Genomic DNA, 17,878 nt, shown 5'->3' with positions numbered 1-17,878 from the left:
CCTGTGGCCAGAGACAGCGAACTAAAAATTGAAGAGATGCTCCCAGTGGACCGTGGCCCCTAAGCCCACCCTTCCCTGCCTGAGACGCCCCTTGCCACCCTGCCCACCAGTACCAGCTCGCCTCCTGCTGGACCACGAGGGAGGGTAGGATCGCGGGTTAGCGCGCGCACCTGCGGACTAGGAAGCTTCGGAGAGTGTGGTCGCGCCGCCAATAACTGCTGGCGGTGGAAGGAGAGGAAAACTGTGCTGCTCGCCCGTCCCGGCCCCGCGCCAGGAGTTGAGGCCGAAGACTGGGCGAGGTGCAGGGCAGCCGGGGCCGGGCCTACGCGGAGGGCGGTCCTGAGGAGGGGAGCGGCCCGGCAAGGCCCTGGAGTGCTCGCGAGCGGAGCGCAGCAGGTGCGGGCTGCCTGCGCGAGGCGGCCCCAGGCTCTCGCGGAGGTGGAAAGGTTTGCCGGTACGCAGCCGTCGAGCACCGCACGCCCATACACACACCCTATCCCTTGCTCCTCCCGGGCCGGCTCGGGAGCCATCCTCGAAGGGACCAGCTGGTGGGGCTCACAGGTGGTCCTAGGCGCGCTGCGCCCGCTCCCAGATGCCGCTAGAAGCTAAGCTGTGGGATCCACAGCCTCGTTTGTTTTTTTGCCTAAACCTGAGAAAGGACTGACGTTTTGGCTGCTGGAAATCATTCCTGAAGACGAGAGCTCCTCGGAGAAACCCAGGTTCCTCGCTCTTGTTCCAGTGGCTGTGGCAGGGTTCCCAGACTTAACCTGGACCCCCTCCCAAGAGAATGGGAAACAGCAAGAGAAGCTTCACCCTCTGATGGGGAACCACACCCAGAATTTAGAACGTTTTCCTGCCTAGAGGGGCAGTTGGGGTGGAGAGACAAAGACAGCTTCTTCTTTAGGTCCTTAACACACCCTGGCGTGCGTGCGTACTGGGTGTGCAGTGTGCACAGTCGCGTCGACTCTGAGACTCCATGGACTGTAACCTGCCAGCCCCAGCCCCTTCTGTCCCTGGAATTTTCCAGGCATAAATACTGGAGTGGGTTACCATTGCCTACAGCATTTTCTCTTCTCATCCTTTCCAACTGGGGAAATCTGTCTCCCTGAAGCAGGTTTGGATCCTGGTGAGCCATCAGTTTTGGTTTCTTAACGCAGAAGTTTCTGGGATGCTCAAAGTGTTTGAGTGATGAGTTAAGGGCATTCACTTGTTTGTCAGAGATGGCGTGGGGGGTGTCGTTGAATTTACCTGGACCATTCCGTCTCCTAACTGCACTGAAACGTGTTAAGTTCTTTCATGAATGGGGTAAAAACTCAGTGATTGCTGATGGCTCTTCCTGGAAATAAAAACTAAACAACTTAGTGCTGTTTTATCACTCTGTCCGGTGTTATGGGCCTTTATCCCCTTTGTTGGGCTTGATGCTTCTAGATGGCCTCTGCCAGGCTTTTTCACATTGCTTATTCATGGAGACTTTCTGCTGGTTTCAGGCACTACCTTTGCTACAAGGGTATGGGACTGTTGTTCAGGGTCAGTCTACATCTACCAGGTCTCCTCTGTACCCATCTGGACTGCGGGGGCAGGGGTCTTTATTGCCCCCAGTGTTAGTTTCCTTTTGACAAAAAAGCCAGCTGGCATCTCTTCTGGTTTCTTTCCCGAGAAGACTAGTGGGGTAAAAGTAGGAGTAACATAAAAGTATATATACTTAACCTTCCCTTGCAATGCCTTCATGGGATCCTACTGTAAGGATCTCTGACCTTTTTTTCAAATATGACTACAAGAAAAAACAAAACACAAATATGACTTCAAGGACAAATCCTGCCTGTAGCAGTAGACTACCACCCAAATATTCCTGCCAGCATGGTCTTTTTTTTTTTTTCGCCCCTGCTGCACCCAAGTGGCTTGCGGGATCTTAGTTCCCCAATCAAGGATTGAACCTGGGCCACAGCAGTAAAAGCACTGAGTCCTAACCACTGGACTGCCAGGGAATTCTCCGGCTTGGTCTTATATTGATCTCAGTACCAGATACTTAGAAGAAAAGCAATTTCCCAGTTTTTATGTCCACAAGTGGCACAAATAGATGAGTATTTTATGTTCCAGGCTCTGTGCTAAGTGTTTTACATGCAATACTTTGTGACATCATCTTATGAAAACAAGGCAAGAAGAGCTCTGCATATTAAGTTTGTTAGAAGGGGAGCTGGACTGCAGACTGGGTGAAGTCTCCTCTTGGAAAGCCTTCTTGTGCCAGGAGTAAACACATGAGGGGCCTCTTGCTCTGGCTGTAGTACTCCAAGTAGGAGCAATGTCAATTAGAGCACATCATGAGATCTGTATGGGTGATATTATGGGGCTTCAGGGGTAAGTGGGGTTCTAAAGGGGTGCTTTCCGCTTTTATGAGGTTTCAACCCACATAAGTTACCATCTTAACCAGAGTGCTTAGTAACATCAACTTTATACCACCCACCCATTTCATGGCATCAAGAGCCACAGCAGCCTGACCTGCTCCCACCACTTTCCATCCCATATGAATCTCTTTCAAATCCTCACCTCCCTCGCCTGGTGCCCAAGCCCCACACTACCGCTGCTCTCAAGAGAAGGGGAAAGGAATGAGACAGATATAAGAAAGGGTGAGGAGCATGCAGGGGTACCTCCCTCACTTAATATGCTATATTTAACAGTCTGTTGCCAATGGAATATTTCATCTTTTCCTCCTGAAGAACAGCTAATTTGGTATCTTCCTCTAGGGTCAAAACCTGCAATGTTTTCCTGGCATCAGCATTTCCCACTCCTAGAATTTTTCTGGAATCCTCTTTTCCACAGAAACACACTCCTGAATTCCTATTCCTGATTCCCCATTGTAAAATGTAATGCTTTCCCCTAATAATTTTGCCCTCTACCCCAAGTCTCTCTCCACTCATGGGCAATAACTCAGTCATACCAGCAGCATTTTTTCCCGGCAACCATTTCCTAGACCAAAAATAACTTGAAGAGCCAGATCTTTACTTTGCAAGAAAGCAAACATTCTAAACAATCAAAAGGCATGTTCACTGCTATATGCTAGAGAAGGAAAATAAACACACACACACACAAAACTTAAAGCACACCTTTATGACATCACCCGAAGCAGCCACTGGGCTTGACCCTTGTTTCCACATAGCAACCTCAGCCTGCAGCCAGCCAGGGCCACACCCTCCCTCCCTCCACCTGTCTGTTGTCACCTTTTTCAGAACCTTCCTTAGCAACAAAACCAGAAAGAGAAAGCAGGGCCTCTTCCCAAAGTGGACAGACAGATCAACATGGCAGATAAGACAAAGGCCCTCAATGATGAGTCACACACATTCATGTTTCCTGAAGATATTTATTAACATCCAAACATATTTTCAACAGGGGTGGGCATGATTCCTAACTTCCCCAGGATCCATGTTTTCAAAGTCTCCCAAGGAACCCATCTTTCGTGAACCTTCTGAAGACTCGATCTCTGCAAAAGGGTAAACTAATTCAGACTTATATAGTTTCCTCTGCCTATTTCCGGGCAGACCTGCAAATTCTGCCTTACTGTTTCCCTTAGGTCTCTTGTTCCTTTTTGTTTGAGGTGACACTTACATTAGGACCTGCCAATGACCAATACAGTCAGGCCATGGACGGTGGGTGCCCCAGACTGCCTATGAGCTTCCCAGCCAGGCCTTCAGAAAAGCTGCAACTCACCACCAGTATTTTGGTGCCTCCTGCTTTCCCAGGAGACCTGATCACTCTTCTTTGCTCTCAAGGGCCTCAGGAGCTCAAATATTCCTGACGAATGTCCCAAGCGAGGAAGCAGCAAGTTCGTGGATTCCCAAAGTTGTCGGGATGGACACAGGACAGAATAAGGCACCCACATCACAAGCTGGCTAAATATGCTGAGGGGGATAGGAGTGCCCTGGGACAGGAAGTACTTCATAGAGAATTCCACCCTGAGTGGGTCACCCCAAAGACTTGCTATTCTCACTAATTCCAACAGAATTCCTTTTCAGTTTTATGCTAATCATTTGCTGCCTCTGTACTTCCCTCAGAAGGACGCTGCCCTGGGGTGGCAGGGTAATTACTCGATGGGTAAGGAATATGATCTCTGAACAACAGGCCCCTCTGAACAGGCCACCTTATCTGGGCCCAAAAGAAATCCCATCATTTCTATCCAGTGTGAGTTCTCTGATGACTCATAAGGCGTGAACTTCGAGAAAAGCTTTCTCCACATTCAGAACATTTATAAGGTTTCTCTCCTGTGTGGGTTCTCAGATGACGAATCCGATTGGAGCTGTGAGAGAAACTGTCCCCACATTCGTGACAGGTATAGGGTTTCTCTCCCGTGTGAATTCTCTGGTGCCTGATTAAGTTGGATCTATGAGAAAAGTTTTCCCCACAGAGGTTACATTTATATGGTTTCTCTCCTGTGTGTGTTCTCTGGTGTCTGGTGAGGTGCATGCCCTGCCGGAAGCTTTTCCCACAAGTCAAACACTGGAAGAGTTTCTTCTCGGCTTTGGGGTGGGTCCCGGGATTTGTAAGAAAGAGCGTGCTGTCCCTCACTGCTTCCCCACACTCAGAGAAGGGGTACAGCCTCTCTTTCTCATGAGTTCTTTCATGAATAACAAGGTGTGAACTGCGAGAGAAACTTTTCCCACACTCGGCACACTTATAAGGTCTCTCTCCCGTGTGAATTCTCTGGTGCCTGAGGAGGTTGGAACTGTGAGCGAAGATCTCCCCACACTCAGGGCACTTGTAGGGCTTTTCACCTGTGTGTGTTCTCTGGTGCCTGTGGAGGTTGGAGTTGCAAGAGAAGCTCTTTCCACACACATTACACTGATAGGGCTTCTCACCTGTGTGGGTTCGCTGGTGGCGAGTCAGGTGGGTATTCTGACTGAAGCTTTTTCCACACTCGAGGCACTTATGGGCTTCCTCTCCCAGGTGTGCTCTGTGTAGTGATAAAAAGTGTGGACTCCCACCAAAGATTTCAGCGCACTCCACACCCATGCACAGCCTTTCTGCTGCATGTATTCTCTGGTGCCTAATCAGGTTCGAGTTGTTAGAGAAATTTTTGCCACACAAGGGACATAAGTGGAGCTTCTTTGGGCGCAGTTCCTTTGGTCGTCCCAGCTTTTTGCAACTTGTGGCCCCCACTAAGGGTTGCTCCAGTCGATACTCTGTGGGAGGCTCCCAAAGCTTTTCTGCCCTGTCCCGAGGCCCTCCCTGCTCAGGACTCCAGGGCACCTCCCCTCTGGCCTGGCCAGCCAGCAGCACCTGGCGGTGGATGCTCTCAGGTGAAACAGACTGAGCACACTCTTCCTGGTTCTCAAATTTCTCTTCCCCTGGAAGAGCAAAAGAAATCAAACCCCCATGTTATGTCTATTCAGGAGAAAAGGAAATCCCATGCGTGATACTGCCTGTATGTCAAAAGTCCAGAAGGCCTCGCTCTCCCTCAGTTTCCCATCTTCCCCATATTGGTAACTCACTCTAGACAGGCAGCCATATGAGGTGTGGGGACATCACTCAGGAATGAGAGCTCAAACCAGTCTTGAATTCCCTTGTGGGGGCCCTGACCTCCCTCTCCAACTGAGCCCCTGGCTTCTGTCCTTCGGGAAAAGTGTATGATGGAGCAAGATTGGGACAAAAGTGGGCAAGTGAACCCAGGAATGAATGCCTTCTTACACTCTGCACCCTGGGAACCTCACCTGCCATCACTAGGATGGAAGTGGGCAGTGGGGACAGGTTAGCTTTACACCAAGACCCTCGAATGCCTTATTCCCAACAGCGGGAGACTAGTTGGGCAGGCTGCTCAGCTGCTTTCCTTACCTGGAGCTGGGGTCCTGGAGCTCAGACCTTCCTTGCAAGTCTGGACACTTGGATGCCAGGGCCTTCCTCCATGTTCCACCTGGGTACTCAGGGCCTCCTGACTGGGAACCTGAGACTCTGACCACAATGAAAGAAATGGATTTCTATGTCACTACTTTCTTCAACTAGACAAGAGAAACAAAGATAGTCTTGCTCCCTGTCTTCAGTGGATGGATACGAAGGTGCAGTAAGTCTGACAGCAATTACTTGGAACATACACTAAACTATTCCCACTGTTACCTCCAGAGAAAGAAATTAGATGAGGGAGACTGGCTTTTTTCTTCCTACACTTGTGTGGTACTTGAAACTTTTTGCGATGACAATGTAAAACTTTTGTAATTAAAACACTCTAATGCACATGGTCAGAGTGGTCAGTTCCTTGAGGAATCAAAGTGTAATACTGTGAAAGAGTCTTGACCCTTATGAAACTAAGTTGGGACAATTCTAGAAGTAAAAAATGTAATATGATGGACAATCAGAAAAGGACCTGGGACTCTGAGATTAAAACCCAAAAGAGCCATCCTGTGTTATGCTCACTCCAACTCCATCAAACATGGACTTTAAAAAGGTTAGTTCCAAGAAATCCTGATCTGAACTCTTCTTATTTAGCACTCACTGAACGAACTGTGGTCAACTTAGGGTGCCAAGCCACAGCACAATGGCAGAGACCCTGGAGAAGGCCCCTGTGCAGGCAACCAAACTTCTTTTCTACCAGGTATGCATCAAGATAGCTACAGTGGTAACATATAGAGTCCTGTTTTTTGTTGGGTTTTTTTTAAAGATTCCTTCAAGTTTTTATTATGAGAATTTCCATACATGCAGAAAAGATGAAGGAATTATACAATACCCACACACTCTCCACTTAATCCAACGATCAGTTTTTGGCCCTGTTTTAGAGACCTCATTTTTAATCTCTGCATAATAGTTCGATATGAAGACGCATCTTAATTTATGTTTAAATTACTTACACCCGTTTTGAATATATATCATTTCCAAATTTCTACAAAGCTTTCCCCCTTCCTCAATTTTCAAGGACTGGGACAGTCACTAAGCTGGAATGTTGGTGCCAGTGCCCTGAAACCTGTGTCTTTGGGGAAGAGCCCAGAAATACTAATGGAGCACAGAAAACATAAGGTCGGAAGAATAAGCATTTTAAAATTGCAAGGCAAAAGAAAAAAAAAAATTGCAAGGCATCAGGAACTTGGAGCCCCACAGTATTCTGTGGGTGATGCGTGGGAAGTGGGGACGGGGGTGGTGGTGAGCATCACTGGATTTGACTTGTTCTGCCCTGGTAAGTTCATCATGGCTCAGACTCCCTGCCCTCATCTCTGGCAGCTTGGGCTCTTAAGTGTGCCAACTGTGGCACCTGGCAAATATTTAACTGATCTTAGTCCAAGAGACTTTAGGCAAAGGCAGGTCTCCTGGTCAAACTCAGAACTTAACACCCAGGAGGCGAGTGGCTAAGGGACAGGACCCTGATCAGAAATGGCTCAGTCTTCATCCTTGGAAAAGAAGTCCTTACCCAGTGAGTCCACATTCTCATAACTCTCCTGCACCGTGTCCCGGGAGAGGGCCCTCTTACTAGGATGCTGACGCCCCCACTCCTCCTGGGAGATGTACATAGCCACGTCCTCTAAGCTCTCAGGCAACTGAAATAGCACAAGATCACCTTTAGGCCCTAAGGCACCAAGAACAATTCAAGCAGAGTCACAGGTTAAAGGGCAAAACCCAGGGGTGCCAAGGACTCATTTCATGGGGAAGAAGGGTGTTAGGCCTACAAGTGAAGTGTGGAGGAGACAAACAAAGAAGGTGGGGAGGTGCATGTGGTGAGGTAGTAAGGATCCTCTCTAAGTGGCAAAAGGACCCCACCCCACAAGAACAACTGGGGGGAGACAATGAGAACTTCCACATCACCTGGGGCCCAGTCAGCTCCTTGTCTTCCATGTTTCCTTCGGGAGGAAAGAGAGAAAGCCAGGGAGCAGATAATGCTGAAGGTGACAGAAATGATGATGAGAATGGCATCCTTAAATTTTGGCAACCCAAGGATTATCACAACACAGTGTCCACTGTGCCCTGACACCCAGACTCTGCTAGCAGGACCCAACACTGAACAGAAAGCAACGGAGGGATAATAACGCGACATCCAAAACAACAGAGTACCAACAGTCTTTCCTGCTGGCCCAAGCATTCAAGCCCTCATTCACTGAGCTCTAAAAGTCTCTCTTCGGCATACAAAAAGACTTCCTAAGAGATCCCCCTCCCTTCACCCACCCCAAGAGGAATTCAAACCACTTCTAGATCTTTTACTCCACATCTGGGGACCCTCAGGTCAGAAATGCTCCCTCCTTGGCAGTGAGGCTGCATCCTGCCAGTGTCAGGGGCAACCCCAAAGCCCCTCCTCCCTCCCACTTGCCCAGATAACTGTTCCTCACCCCTCTCCTTTACAGTCTGAGGGTCCCTTTTGGGGCCGGGGCCTAGCAGCTCCTGCAGCCTGCGGCCAGGGCTTCGCTCAGTCTCCATGGGCTCCAGCTTGAAGCTCGGTGACTCTTGTGCTGTTTCCAGAGGCAAAGGCTCCTCCAAAAGCACTTCTGTTCCCTGCCCACGGTTTGTGACCTGGGAACCAACCCACATCACTCATCATCACAACAGGGCCCAAAAGGAAGGGACATTAATACAGAATTCTGAGGGCAAGCCTTCAACAGAGAACCACTGGCAAACCCTTTAGACCCAGCGAGAAGAATGAGTTACACTAAAACCAGACTCTTCTGATCCTGTGTACACCTGAGAAAATGTGTGTGAGGGGTGGAGTTCGGGGGGATTTCACTCCCAGGGCACACACACCTTCTCCACTCAGTTCCTGACCCACCTCACTCCCTCTCGCTTTCACCCACCTCTTCTAGATGCATCCACTCCTCAGTACTGGATAAGGTAAATCTGGGTGGCTCTGGGGCATATGGCCTCAGAGCTTCAGCTGCAAACTTTTAAAATTCCACTATTAACTGCCACCCAGCTTTATAAAGATTAGACTGCACACTGTAATGTAACAATAGCTAACAGGTATTAAGCACTGACTCTAAGCCAAGAGAGTGATGAAACTACATGCTGCTCTCTCTCTAATCCTCAAAACCACCTTAGAAGGTATTTTAACATTTTCATTTTACCAGCGGCAGATCTGAGGTCAGAAGAAATTAAGTAACTTGCCCAAAGTCCCAAAGCTAGTGCGAAGCAGAGGGAGGATCTGAACCTAGCAAGCTAACTCCTGGGCTCACTCTAACGCAGGTGGAAACAGGGCACTCTTCACTGTCTGTCAACTTGGGGCAAATCTGGAGAATGAAAGTTCCTCACTAATCTACAAAAAGGCTTCTTGCCCATCTAAGATCTACTCAGGGCAACCAAGTAAACTCATATGGGCAACTGGGGTCAAACAAACCGCATATAAAACAGCTCTTTTATCTTACCTTCTGTCTCAGTCTCCCAAGTTCTTTCTGCATATCTTCAACGAGAGTCACCGCTTCCTCGCCGCTCTCCGGGTGCAACTCCTGCACCCTGCTCTGGATCTCCTGGGGCAGGATAGTCAGGAACTGCTCCAGCACCAACAGCTCCAAGATCTGCTCCTTGGTGCGCATCTCCGGCTGGAGCCACCCGTGGCAAAGCTCCTGGAGCCGGCTGAGGGCCTCCCGGGGCCCAGCGGCCTCTTGAAAGCGGAACCGTCTGAAGCGCAGGTGAGAGGCCTCCGGGCTGGGACCTGGGTCTGACTGGGGCAGCTCCTGGCTCCAGGCGCTGTCCTCCTCCAGTTTCACTATGAGGAGCCCTTCCCGGTCCTGGAAGCCCGGACCCGACGCCATCTTCAGGCCCCCAGACCGCCTTGGCCGCGAAACCAGCTGCGCGAGCCAAAGAAGACGCCCCGGGCCCAGCGCAAGGATGGCTGGAGTCCGCAAGAGCCAGGTGGCCCAGAGCTCCAAACCCTGACCGAGAAAGCTGGCTCCAGCCCGGGCGCAAACGGCTCCTGCGCCTCAGCCTCAGTTACTCGCGGGCGCCGCCGCACCGCCCCTTGGCCCGCCCCCGCCAATACCGCCCTAGAACAGGACCTGAGCTCCTCTCCTTTCACCTCACAGGACTCCGCGCTCCGCACCAACGCCGGAAGTCTCAACGCGCGTTAGGCATCAACAACCAATCGGAACTGCTCAGGACCAACTTCCGAATTACGTTCTGAGAACTCTAGCACCCATTGATTGGATCAGGTTTCGCCACACACTTACCACTGACCAGTCAGAAGAAAATATTTGCCTGTGGGGGCGGGACGAAGGAGGGGCCAAATGGGGTAGGGAGGCGGGACCGTCGCGCGAGCCCGAGATCCCAGAAACCTTAGGGGCGAGATCGCTAGGTCGGTTAGTGGAAATTAAACCTATATCGGGTGCAACGGGTACACCGGCGGGCTACCGCGGTCAGAATTCCTCGGAAAGCCTAAGTGCAGACTTTCGAGTCACGCGAGACCCCTTGCTTTTGAGTGTCGGGGTGGGCCCGAAAATCTGTGGAGAAATTCTTCCCCCACAGACAAGTTTTGAGAATCACTGCTCTGGTCAAAACGGATTTCAAGGCGGCCCTCACCCCCTAACTTATGGGAGCTGCAGGAGAGGGCTCACCTGCCCAGGTAGCCTCGGGGGCCATTTGAGCCACGGTTCACTCGACCGCCCGCTCGGTGCTTGGGAGAGGCGAGGAAGAGTGGCCCCGGCCGGGTCAGCGCCGCCGCAGAGCTCGCAGGGAGACGCGGTCGACGGGGCGGCGGGGCCCACGCCTGCGCCCTGGAGGTGCTGGCGCTATGGAGCCCGGCGCGGGCGCAGTCGTGGGGAGTGTTCGTGTGTCCCATGGCGCTCTCCTGTCAGCCCAGGGTCCCACCGCTGGCGGCTGGACTTTCCTCAGGGCCGGTCGGGACCAGCCCGCACTGGCTTCTCATTTTAAACTTGTCGGGGGCGTGCCTTTTTCATTGTCCAGCCCTTCAGGGCCAGGTCGTTGTTCACCTCCCTTGTAGGTCCACCGTGAATTTTCACAGTGAGAGGTGAAAGGAAGGTTGATTTCTTGGCCGGTGCAGTCCAGGCTTTGTGCTGCTGATGGGGAGGGCTGCCCAGCAGTGAGGCAGGTGTCCACGGCCCAAACCGGCTCAGCTAGTCCATTGCCTCCAGCGAGGGTTAGGCTTGTGGTCTCAGTCAATTAAAGGGTCGTGGGGTTGAATCGTGAAAAACAGTAATCGTTTATTGAGCCCGTGCTGACATGCATCTGTATTCTCATGGCACACAAAATTGTAGGAACTAGACACTATTGTTATCATCCCCATGTACAGTGTCAGTTAAGTCACTTGCCCAGAATTACACTTTAGTCTGTCGTTAAAGTTCAGGCTGCCGTGACCAGAAAGGGGATGTGGGGACGGAGAGGGTCAGCTTTCAACGACAGGATGGAAAAAGTCCAGAGAATTTGTTTTGTTGTTCCACTCCAGAGAAGAGATCCACAAACCGCTGTGGCAGATGCAGACCCAGAGGCCTCCTGGCACACAGGCTGGTATAGGTCCCTTTCAGAATCAGAGTCAGACTCTAAGACTTCTTCCTCCCATGTTTTAGACATTCACATTTCAGGAGACAATAGATTCTAACCTAAAAACTACTTCTCTGGCATTTACTCTGTCATCTCAGACAAGTTATTCAATCTCGTGGGGGTGTGTGCTCACTCCCTAAGTGGTGTCCGACTGCAGCCTCATGGACTGTAGTCCGCCAGGCTCCTCTGTCCATGGGATTCTCCAAAGCAAGAATACTGGAGTGGGCTGCCATTTCTTATCCAATCTCATTAAGCCTCAAATCTTAGTTCCTTCATCTGTTTTGAGGGAATAATACTATACTATACTCACTTTTTAACACTGGGTGAGGATTAAATGGGCTAAAATATGTGGGATGCTTAGAATCATACCTGGCATTTACTATGAACTCAATATTAGCTGTGACTAATGCATAGCTTCCCAGGTGGCACAGTGGTAAAGAATCCACCTGCCAATGCAGAAGAGAAAAGAGACGCAGGTTCAATCCCTTGGCCAGGACGATCCCCTGGAGTAGGAAATGGAAACCCTACAGTATTTTTTGCCTGGAAAATTCCATGGACAGAGGAACCTAGAGGGTTACAGTGCAGGGAGTTGCAAAGACTTGCACACAACTGAACACACACATGCAATGCACAGCAAATTCCTGAAGGCTTACCCTATGTTATAGAAAAGCCACTAGGATTATTATTCCAGGATGTGGGGCATAGTAATGTTTGCAAACTACACATACCTTGAGATGGTAAGAATGAAGGATGAGGGGCTTCTCTGGTGACCCACTGTTAAGACTCCTACAGGTTCAATCCCTGATCAGGGAAATAAGATCCTGCTATCCTCATGGTGCAGCCAAAAAAAAAAAAAAAAAAAAAAAAAACCCAAATCAAAACAAAAAGAATGATGAACCATTTGCTATCTAAGTTCCCTTTGATTTTAGGTTATTAATGGGTACTTAAAGCTAGAGAGATTTTCAGTTATTCACAATTACTAATAGTATTCCTCCATTTCTTTGAGGTCTATCTATAGTCCAACAGAAAAATAGCTTTTATGGATGGTATTTTATAGTCAAAGAGCAATTTGATGGGGAGTGGGGTTACAGGCCAACAGAATTACATGGGTTCATTTGGGGCAGGAGTTCTCAACATAGGGTCCATGAAATTCTAGAGCAGCAGTTCTAACTACAATAGAACTTCCTGTGATGGTGGCTGCTGAGCACTTAAAATGCAGCTCATGTTGCCAAGACCCACTAGGTAGTGGCTCCCATCAACAGTTCTAGAGGGTCACATGGATGGATTTGGAGATTTTATAAATCTTTTGATATTGTACACAAAACTACATGTGTATTTCACGCAAACGGAGAACAAAAGAAAGCAGGAGTCGCAATACTCATATCAGATAAAATAGACTTTCAAATAAAGGATGTGAAAAAAGACAAAGAAGGACACTACATAATGATCAAAGGATCAATCCAAGAAGAAGATATAACAATTATAAATATATATGCACCCAACATAGGAGCACCGCAATATGTACGGCAAATGCTAATGAGTATGAAAGAGGAAATTAATAGTAACACAATAATAGTGGGAGACTTTAATACCCCACTCACAACTATGGATAGATCAACTAAACAGAAAATTAACAAGGAAACACAAACCTTAAATGACACAATGGACCAGCTAGACCTAATTGATATCTATAGGACATTTCACCCCAAAACAATCAACTTCACCTTTTTCTCAAGTGCACACGGAACCTTCTCCAGAATAGATCACATCCTGGGCCATAAATCTGGTCTTGGAAAATTCAGAAAAATTGAAATCATTCCAGTCATCTTTTCTGACCACAGTGCAGTAAGATTAGATCTCAATTACAGGAAAAAAATTGTTAAAAATTCAAACATATGGAGGCTAAATAACACGCTTCTGAATAACCAACAAATCTTAGAAGAAATCAAAAAAGAAATCAAAATATGTATAGAAATGAATGAAAATGAAAACACAACAACCCAAAACCTATGGGACACTGTAAAAGCAGTGCTAAGGGGAAGGTTCATAGCATTACAGGCTTACATCAAGAAACAAGAAAAAAGCCAAATAAATAACCTAACTCTACACCTAAAGCAATTAGAGAAGGAAGAAATGAAGAACCCCAGGGTTAGCAGAAGGAAAGAAATCTTAAAAATTAGGGCAGAAATAAATGCAAAAGAAACTAAAGAGACCATAGCAAAAATAAACAAAGCTAAAAGCTGGTTTTTTGAAAAAATAAACAAAATTGACAAACCATTAGCAAGACTCATTAAGAAACAAAGAGAGAAGAACCAAATTAACAAAATTAGAAATGAAAATGGAGCGATCACAACAGACAAAACTGAAATACAAAGGATCATAAGAGACTACTACCAGCAGCTCTATGCCAATAAAATGGACAACTTGGATGAAATGGACAAATTCTTAGAAAAGTATAACTTTCCAAAACTGAACCAGGAAGAAATAGAAGATCTTAACAGAACCATCACAAGCAAGGAAATTGAAACTGTAATCAAAAATCTTCCAGCAAACAAAAGCCCAAGACCTGATGGCTTCACAGTTGAATTCTACCAAAAATTTAGAGAAGAGCTAACACCTATCTTACTCAAACTCTTCCAGAAAATTGCAGATGAAGGTAAACTTCCAAACTCATTCTATGAGGCCACCATCACCCTAATTCCAAAACCAGACAAAGATGCCACAAAAAAAGAAAACTACAGGCCAATATCCCTGATGAACATAGATGCAAAAATCCTTAACAAAATTCTAGCAAACAGAATCCAACAACATATTAAAAAATCATACACCATGACCAAGTGGGCTTTATCCCAGGAATGCAAGGATTCTTTAATATCTGCAAATCAATCAATGTAATACACCACATTAACAAATTGGAAGATAAAAACCATATGATTATCTCAATAGATGCAGAGAAAGCCTTTGACAAAATTCAACACTCATTTATGATTAAAACTCTCCAGAAAGCAGGAATAGAAGGAACATACCTCAACATAATAAAAACTATATATGACAAACCCACAGCAAACATCACCCTCAATGGTGAAAAACTGAAAGCATTTCCTCTGAAATCAGGAACAAGACAAGGATGCCCACTCTCACCACTACTATTCACCATAGTGTTGGAAGTTTTGGCCACAGCAATCAGAGCAGAAAAAGACGTAAAAGGAATCCAGATAGGAAAAGAAGAAGTGAAACTCTCGCTGTTTGCAGATGACATGATCCTCTACATAGAAAATCCTAAAGACTCTTCCAGAAAATTACTAGAGCTAATCAATGAATATAGTAAAAGTTGCAGGATATAAAATTAACACACAGAAATCCCTTGCATTCCTATATACTAACAATGAAAAAACAGAGAAATTAAGGAAACAATACCATTCACCATTGCAACAAAAAGAATAAAATACTTAGGAGTATATCTACCTAAAGAAATGAAAGACCTATACATAGAAAACTATAAAACACTGATCAAAGAAATCAAAGAGGACACAAACAGATGGAGAAACATACCGTGTTCATGGATTGGAAGAATCAATATTGTCAAAATGGCTATTCTACCCAAAGCAATCTATAGATTCAATGCAATCCCTATCAAGCTACCAACGGAACTAGAACAAATAATTTCACAATTTGTATGGAAATACAAAAAACCTTGAATAGCCAAAGTAATCTTGAGAAAGAAGAATGGAACTGGAGGAATCAACCTGCCTGACTTCAGACTCTACTACAAAGCCACAGTCATCAAGACAGTATGGTACTGGCACAAAGACAGAAATATAGACCAATGGAACAGAATGGAAAGCCCAGAGATAAATCCACGAACCTATGGACACCTTATCTTTGACAAAGGAGGCAAGGATATACAATGGAAAAAAGACAATCTCTTTAACAAGTGGTGCTAGGAAAACTGGTCAACCACTTGTAAAAGAATGAAACTCGAACACTTTCTAACACCATACACAAAAATAAACTCAAAATGGATTAAAGATCTAAATGTAAGACCAGAAACTATAAAACTCCTAGAGGAGAACATAGGCAAAACACTCTCTGACATAAATCACAGCAAGATCTTCTATGACCCACCTCTCAGAATATTGGAAATAAAAGCAAAAATAAACAAATGGGACCTAATGAAAATTAAAAGCTTTTGCACAACAAAGGAAACTATAAGTAAGGTGAAAAGACAGCCCTCAGATTGGGAGAAAATAATAGCAAATGAGGAAACAGACAAAGGATTAATCTCAAAAATATACAAGCAACTCCTGAAGCTCAATTCCAGAAAAATAAATGACCCAATCAAAAAATGGGCCAAAGAACTAAACAGACATTTCTCCAAAGACATACAGATGGCTAACAAACACATGAAAAGATGCTCAACATCACTCATTATTAGAGAAATGCAAATCAAAACCACAATGAGGTACCATTACACGCCAGTCAGGATGGCTGCTATCCAAAAGTCTACAAGCAATAAATGCTGGAGAGGGTGTGGAGAAAAGGGAACCCTCTTATACTGTTGGTGGGAATGCAAACTAGTACAGCCACTATGGAAAACAGTGTGGAGATTTCTTAAAAAACTGGAAATAGAACTGTCATATGACCCAGCAATACCACTCCTGGGGATGCACACTGAGGAATCCAGATCTGAAAGAGACACGTGCACCCCAATGTTCATCACAGCACTGTTTATAATAGCCAGGACATGGAAGCAACCTAGATGCCCATCAGCGGATGAATGGATAAGGAAGCTGTGGTACATATACACCATGGAATATTACTCAGCCGTTAAAAAGAATTCATTTGAATCAGTTCTAATGAGATGGATGAAACTGGAGCCCATTATACAGAGTGAAGTAAGCCAGAAAGATAAAGAACATTACAGCATACTAACACATATATATGGAATTTAGAAAGATGGTAACGATAACCCTATATGCAAAACAGAAAAAGAGACACAGAAGTACAGAACAGACTTTTGAACTCTGTGGGAGAAGGCGAGGGTGGGATGTTTCGAAAGAACAGCATGTATATTATCTATGGTGAAACAGATCACCAGCCCAGGTGGGATGCATGAGTCAAGTGCTCGGGCCTGGTGCACTGGGAAGGCCCAGAGGAATCGGGTGGAGAGGGAGGTGGGAGGGGGGATTGGGATGGGGAATACGTGTAACTCTATGATTCATATCAATGTATGACAAAACCCACTGGAAAAAAAAAAAGACTCAAAAAAAAAAAAAAACCCAACTACATGTGTGTGTGTATTTTCTAGGAAGTGGATCCATGACTTTCATCAAGCTCTCTAAATGATGAAAAAGATTAGAACACACTACTTTAAGGCTTGGTGAAAATTAAGAGAAGTAAGTATGCCCTTAAGTAACCACTGTTGATTTTACTTTCTTAAACAACTGATACTTGAACAATGCAGTGAGGGTTTGGGGCTCTAACTCTCTGCACAGTGGAAAATTCATGTATAACTTTACAGTTGGCCTTCCATATCTGCATCCATGGATTCAGCCAACTGTGACACGTGGATTGTATAGTATTGTAACATGTATTTAGGGAAAAATTCCCGTGTGTAAGTGGATTCATGCAGTTCAAACCCGTGTTGGATGAGTTAACTATATTTTCTTGTCCTTAGCTATCAGTGGCTCCCTATTTTGTCGAGGAAAAAACAATTTTGAATTTCAGATTAAAAAATGCCCTATCACTCCTGGTCTTAGTTCTCAGGGGTACTGAATTCTGTCTCTGGAGCTGCTTTCAGTCCTTGCCTGGGTTCCATAGATTCCTTTGTACTCAAGGTGGGGGTGGTAGTTGTCTGTGCCTGGTTTTCAAACTGACAGCTGATGAAATCTACAATGTTAAGAGACCCTGATACTGGGAAAGACTGATACAGGAGGAGAGGGAATGACAAAGGACGAGATGGTTGGATGGCATCACGGACTCAAGGACATGAGTTTGAGCAAACTCCAAGAGATGGTGAAGGAAAGGGAAGCCTAGTGTGCTGCAGTCCATGGGGTCACAAAGTTGGACACAACTGAGCAACTGAACAACAGAAATGTTAAGATGTTCAAGTCTGTGCTCTTTGGTGCAGGAGCACATAAGCAGCTCCTGTCATTCTGAAATGCTTTTCCTGACTCTCACCTTAGGATATCCTGGCCTGCAGGTTTCTACCACCTAAGTCTTTGCTATTTGCCACTCTCCCCAGTTTTGATTTCTTCCCATTTAAACTACAGCTTTCCTATGATCTATGACTTCAGGCTTGTCTTGACCTGTAACACATTACTCTTTGATCCCATGCTTAGCTTTGAAATCCAAACAGAAAAATAGTGACTTTAAATGGCATTTCATTTGAAACACACTATTTTTATTAATCTTAATCATATTTCCTTTTTCC

General features: G+C 46.2%; 1 protein-coding gene across 3 annotated transcripts; it reads right to left on the bottom strand.

The window, feature by feature from the left end:
• Positions 1-3,335: 3,335 nt before the first annotated feature.
• On the bottom strand, positions 3,336-10,565 carry ZNF263 (zinc finger protein 263). 3 transcript variants are annotated; one of them, XM_065924153.1, is made up of 7 exons: positions 10,503-10,565; positions 9,318-10,146; positions 8,292-8,472; positions 7,774-7,847; positions 7,382-7,508; positions 5,821-5,937; positions 3,336-5,336 (listed from the first exon to the last, which is right to left on the bottom strand). In XM_065924153.1, exons 2-7 carry the CDS (start codon positions 9,702-9,704, stop codon positions 4,165-4,167), a joined length of 2,058 nt encoding a protein of 685 aa, XP_065780225.1. In that variant the 5' UTR covers positions 9,705-10,146; positions 10,503-10,565; the 3' UTR covers positions 3,336-4,164. The 3 variants fall into 3 exon arrangements, with proteins under 3 accessions (XP_065780225.1, XP_065780226.1, XP_065780227.1); XM_065924154.1 differs by lacking the exons at positions 7,382-7,508; positions 7,774-7,847; positions 10,503-10,565 and having other exon boundaries at positions 9,318-10,416; XM_065924155.1 differs by lacking the exons at positions 7,774-7,847; positions 8,292-8,472; positions 10,503-10,565 and having other exon boundaries at positions 9,318-10,416.
• Between the last annotated feature and the right edge of the window lie 7,313 nt (positions 10,566-17,878).

The sequence above is a fragment of the Muntiacus reevesi genome, chromosome 2 (assembly GCF_963930625.1).
Source record: "Muntiacus reevesi chromosome 2, mMunRee1.1, whole genome shotgun sequence".
NCBI classification, from domain to species: Eukaryota; Metazoa; Chordata; class Mammalia; order Artiodactyla; family Cervidae; genus Muntiacus; species Muntiacus reevesi.
Note: the sequence above shows the minus strand (reverse complement) of the source record. Positions and strands in the feature narration are given on the sequence as shown.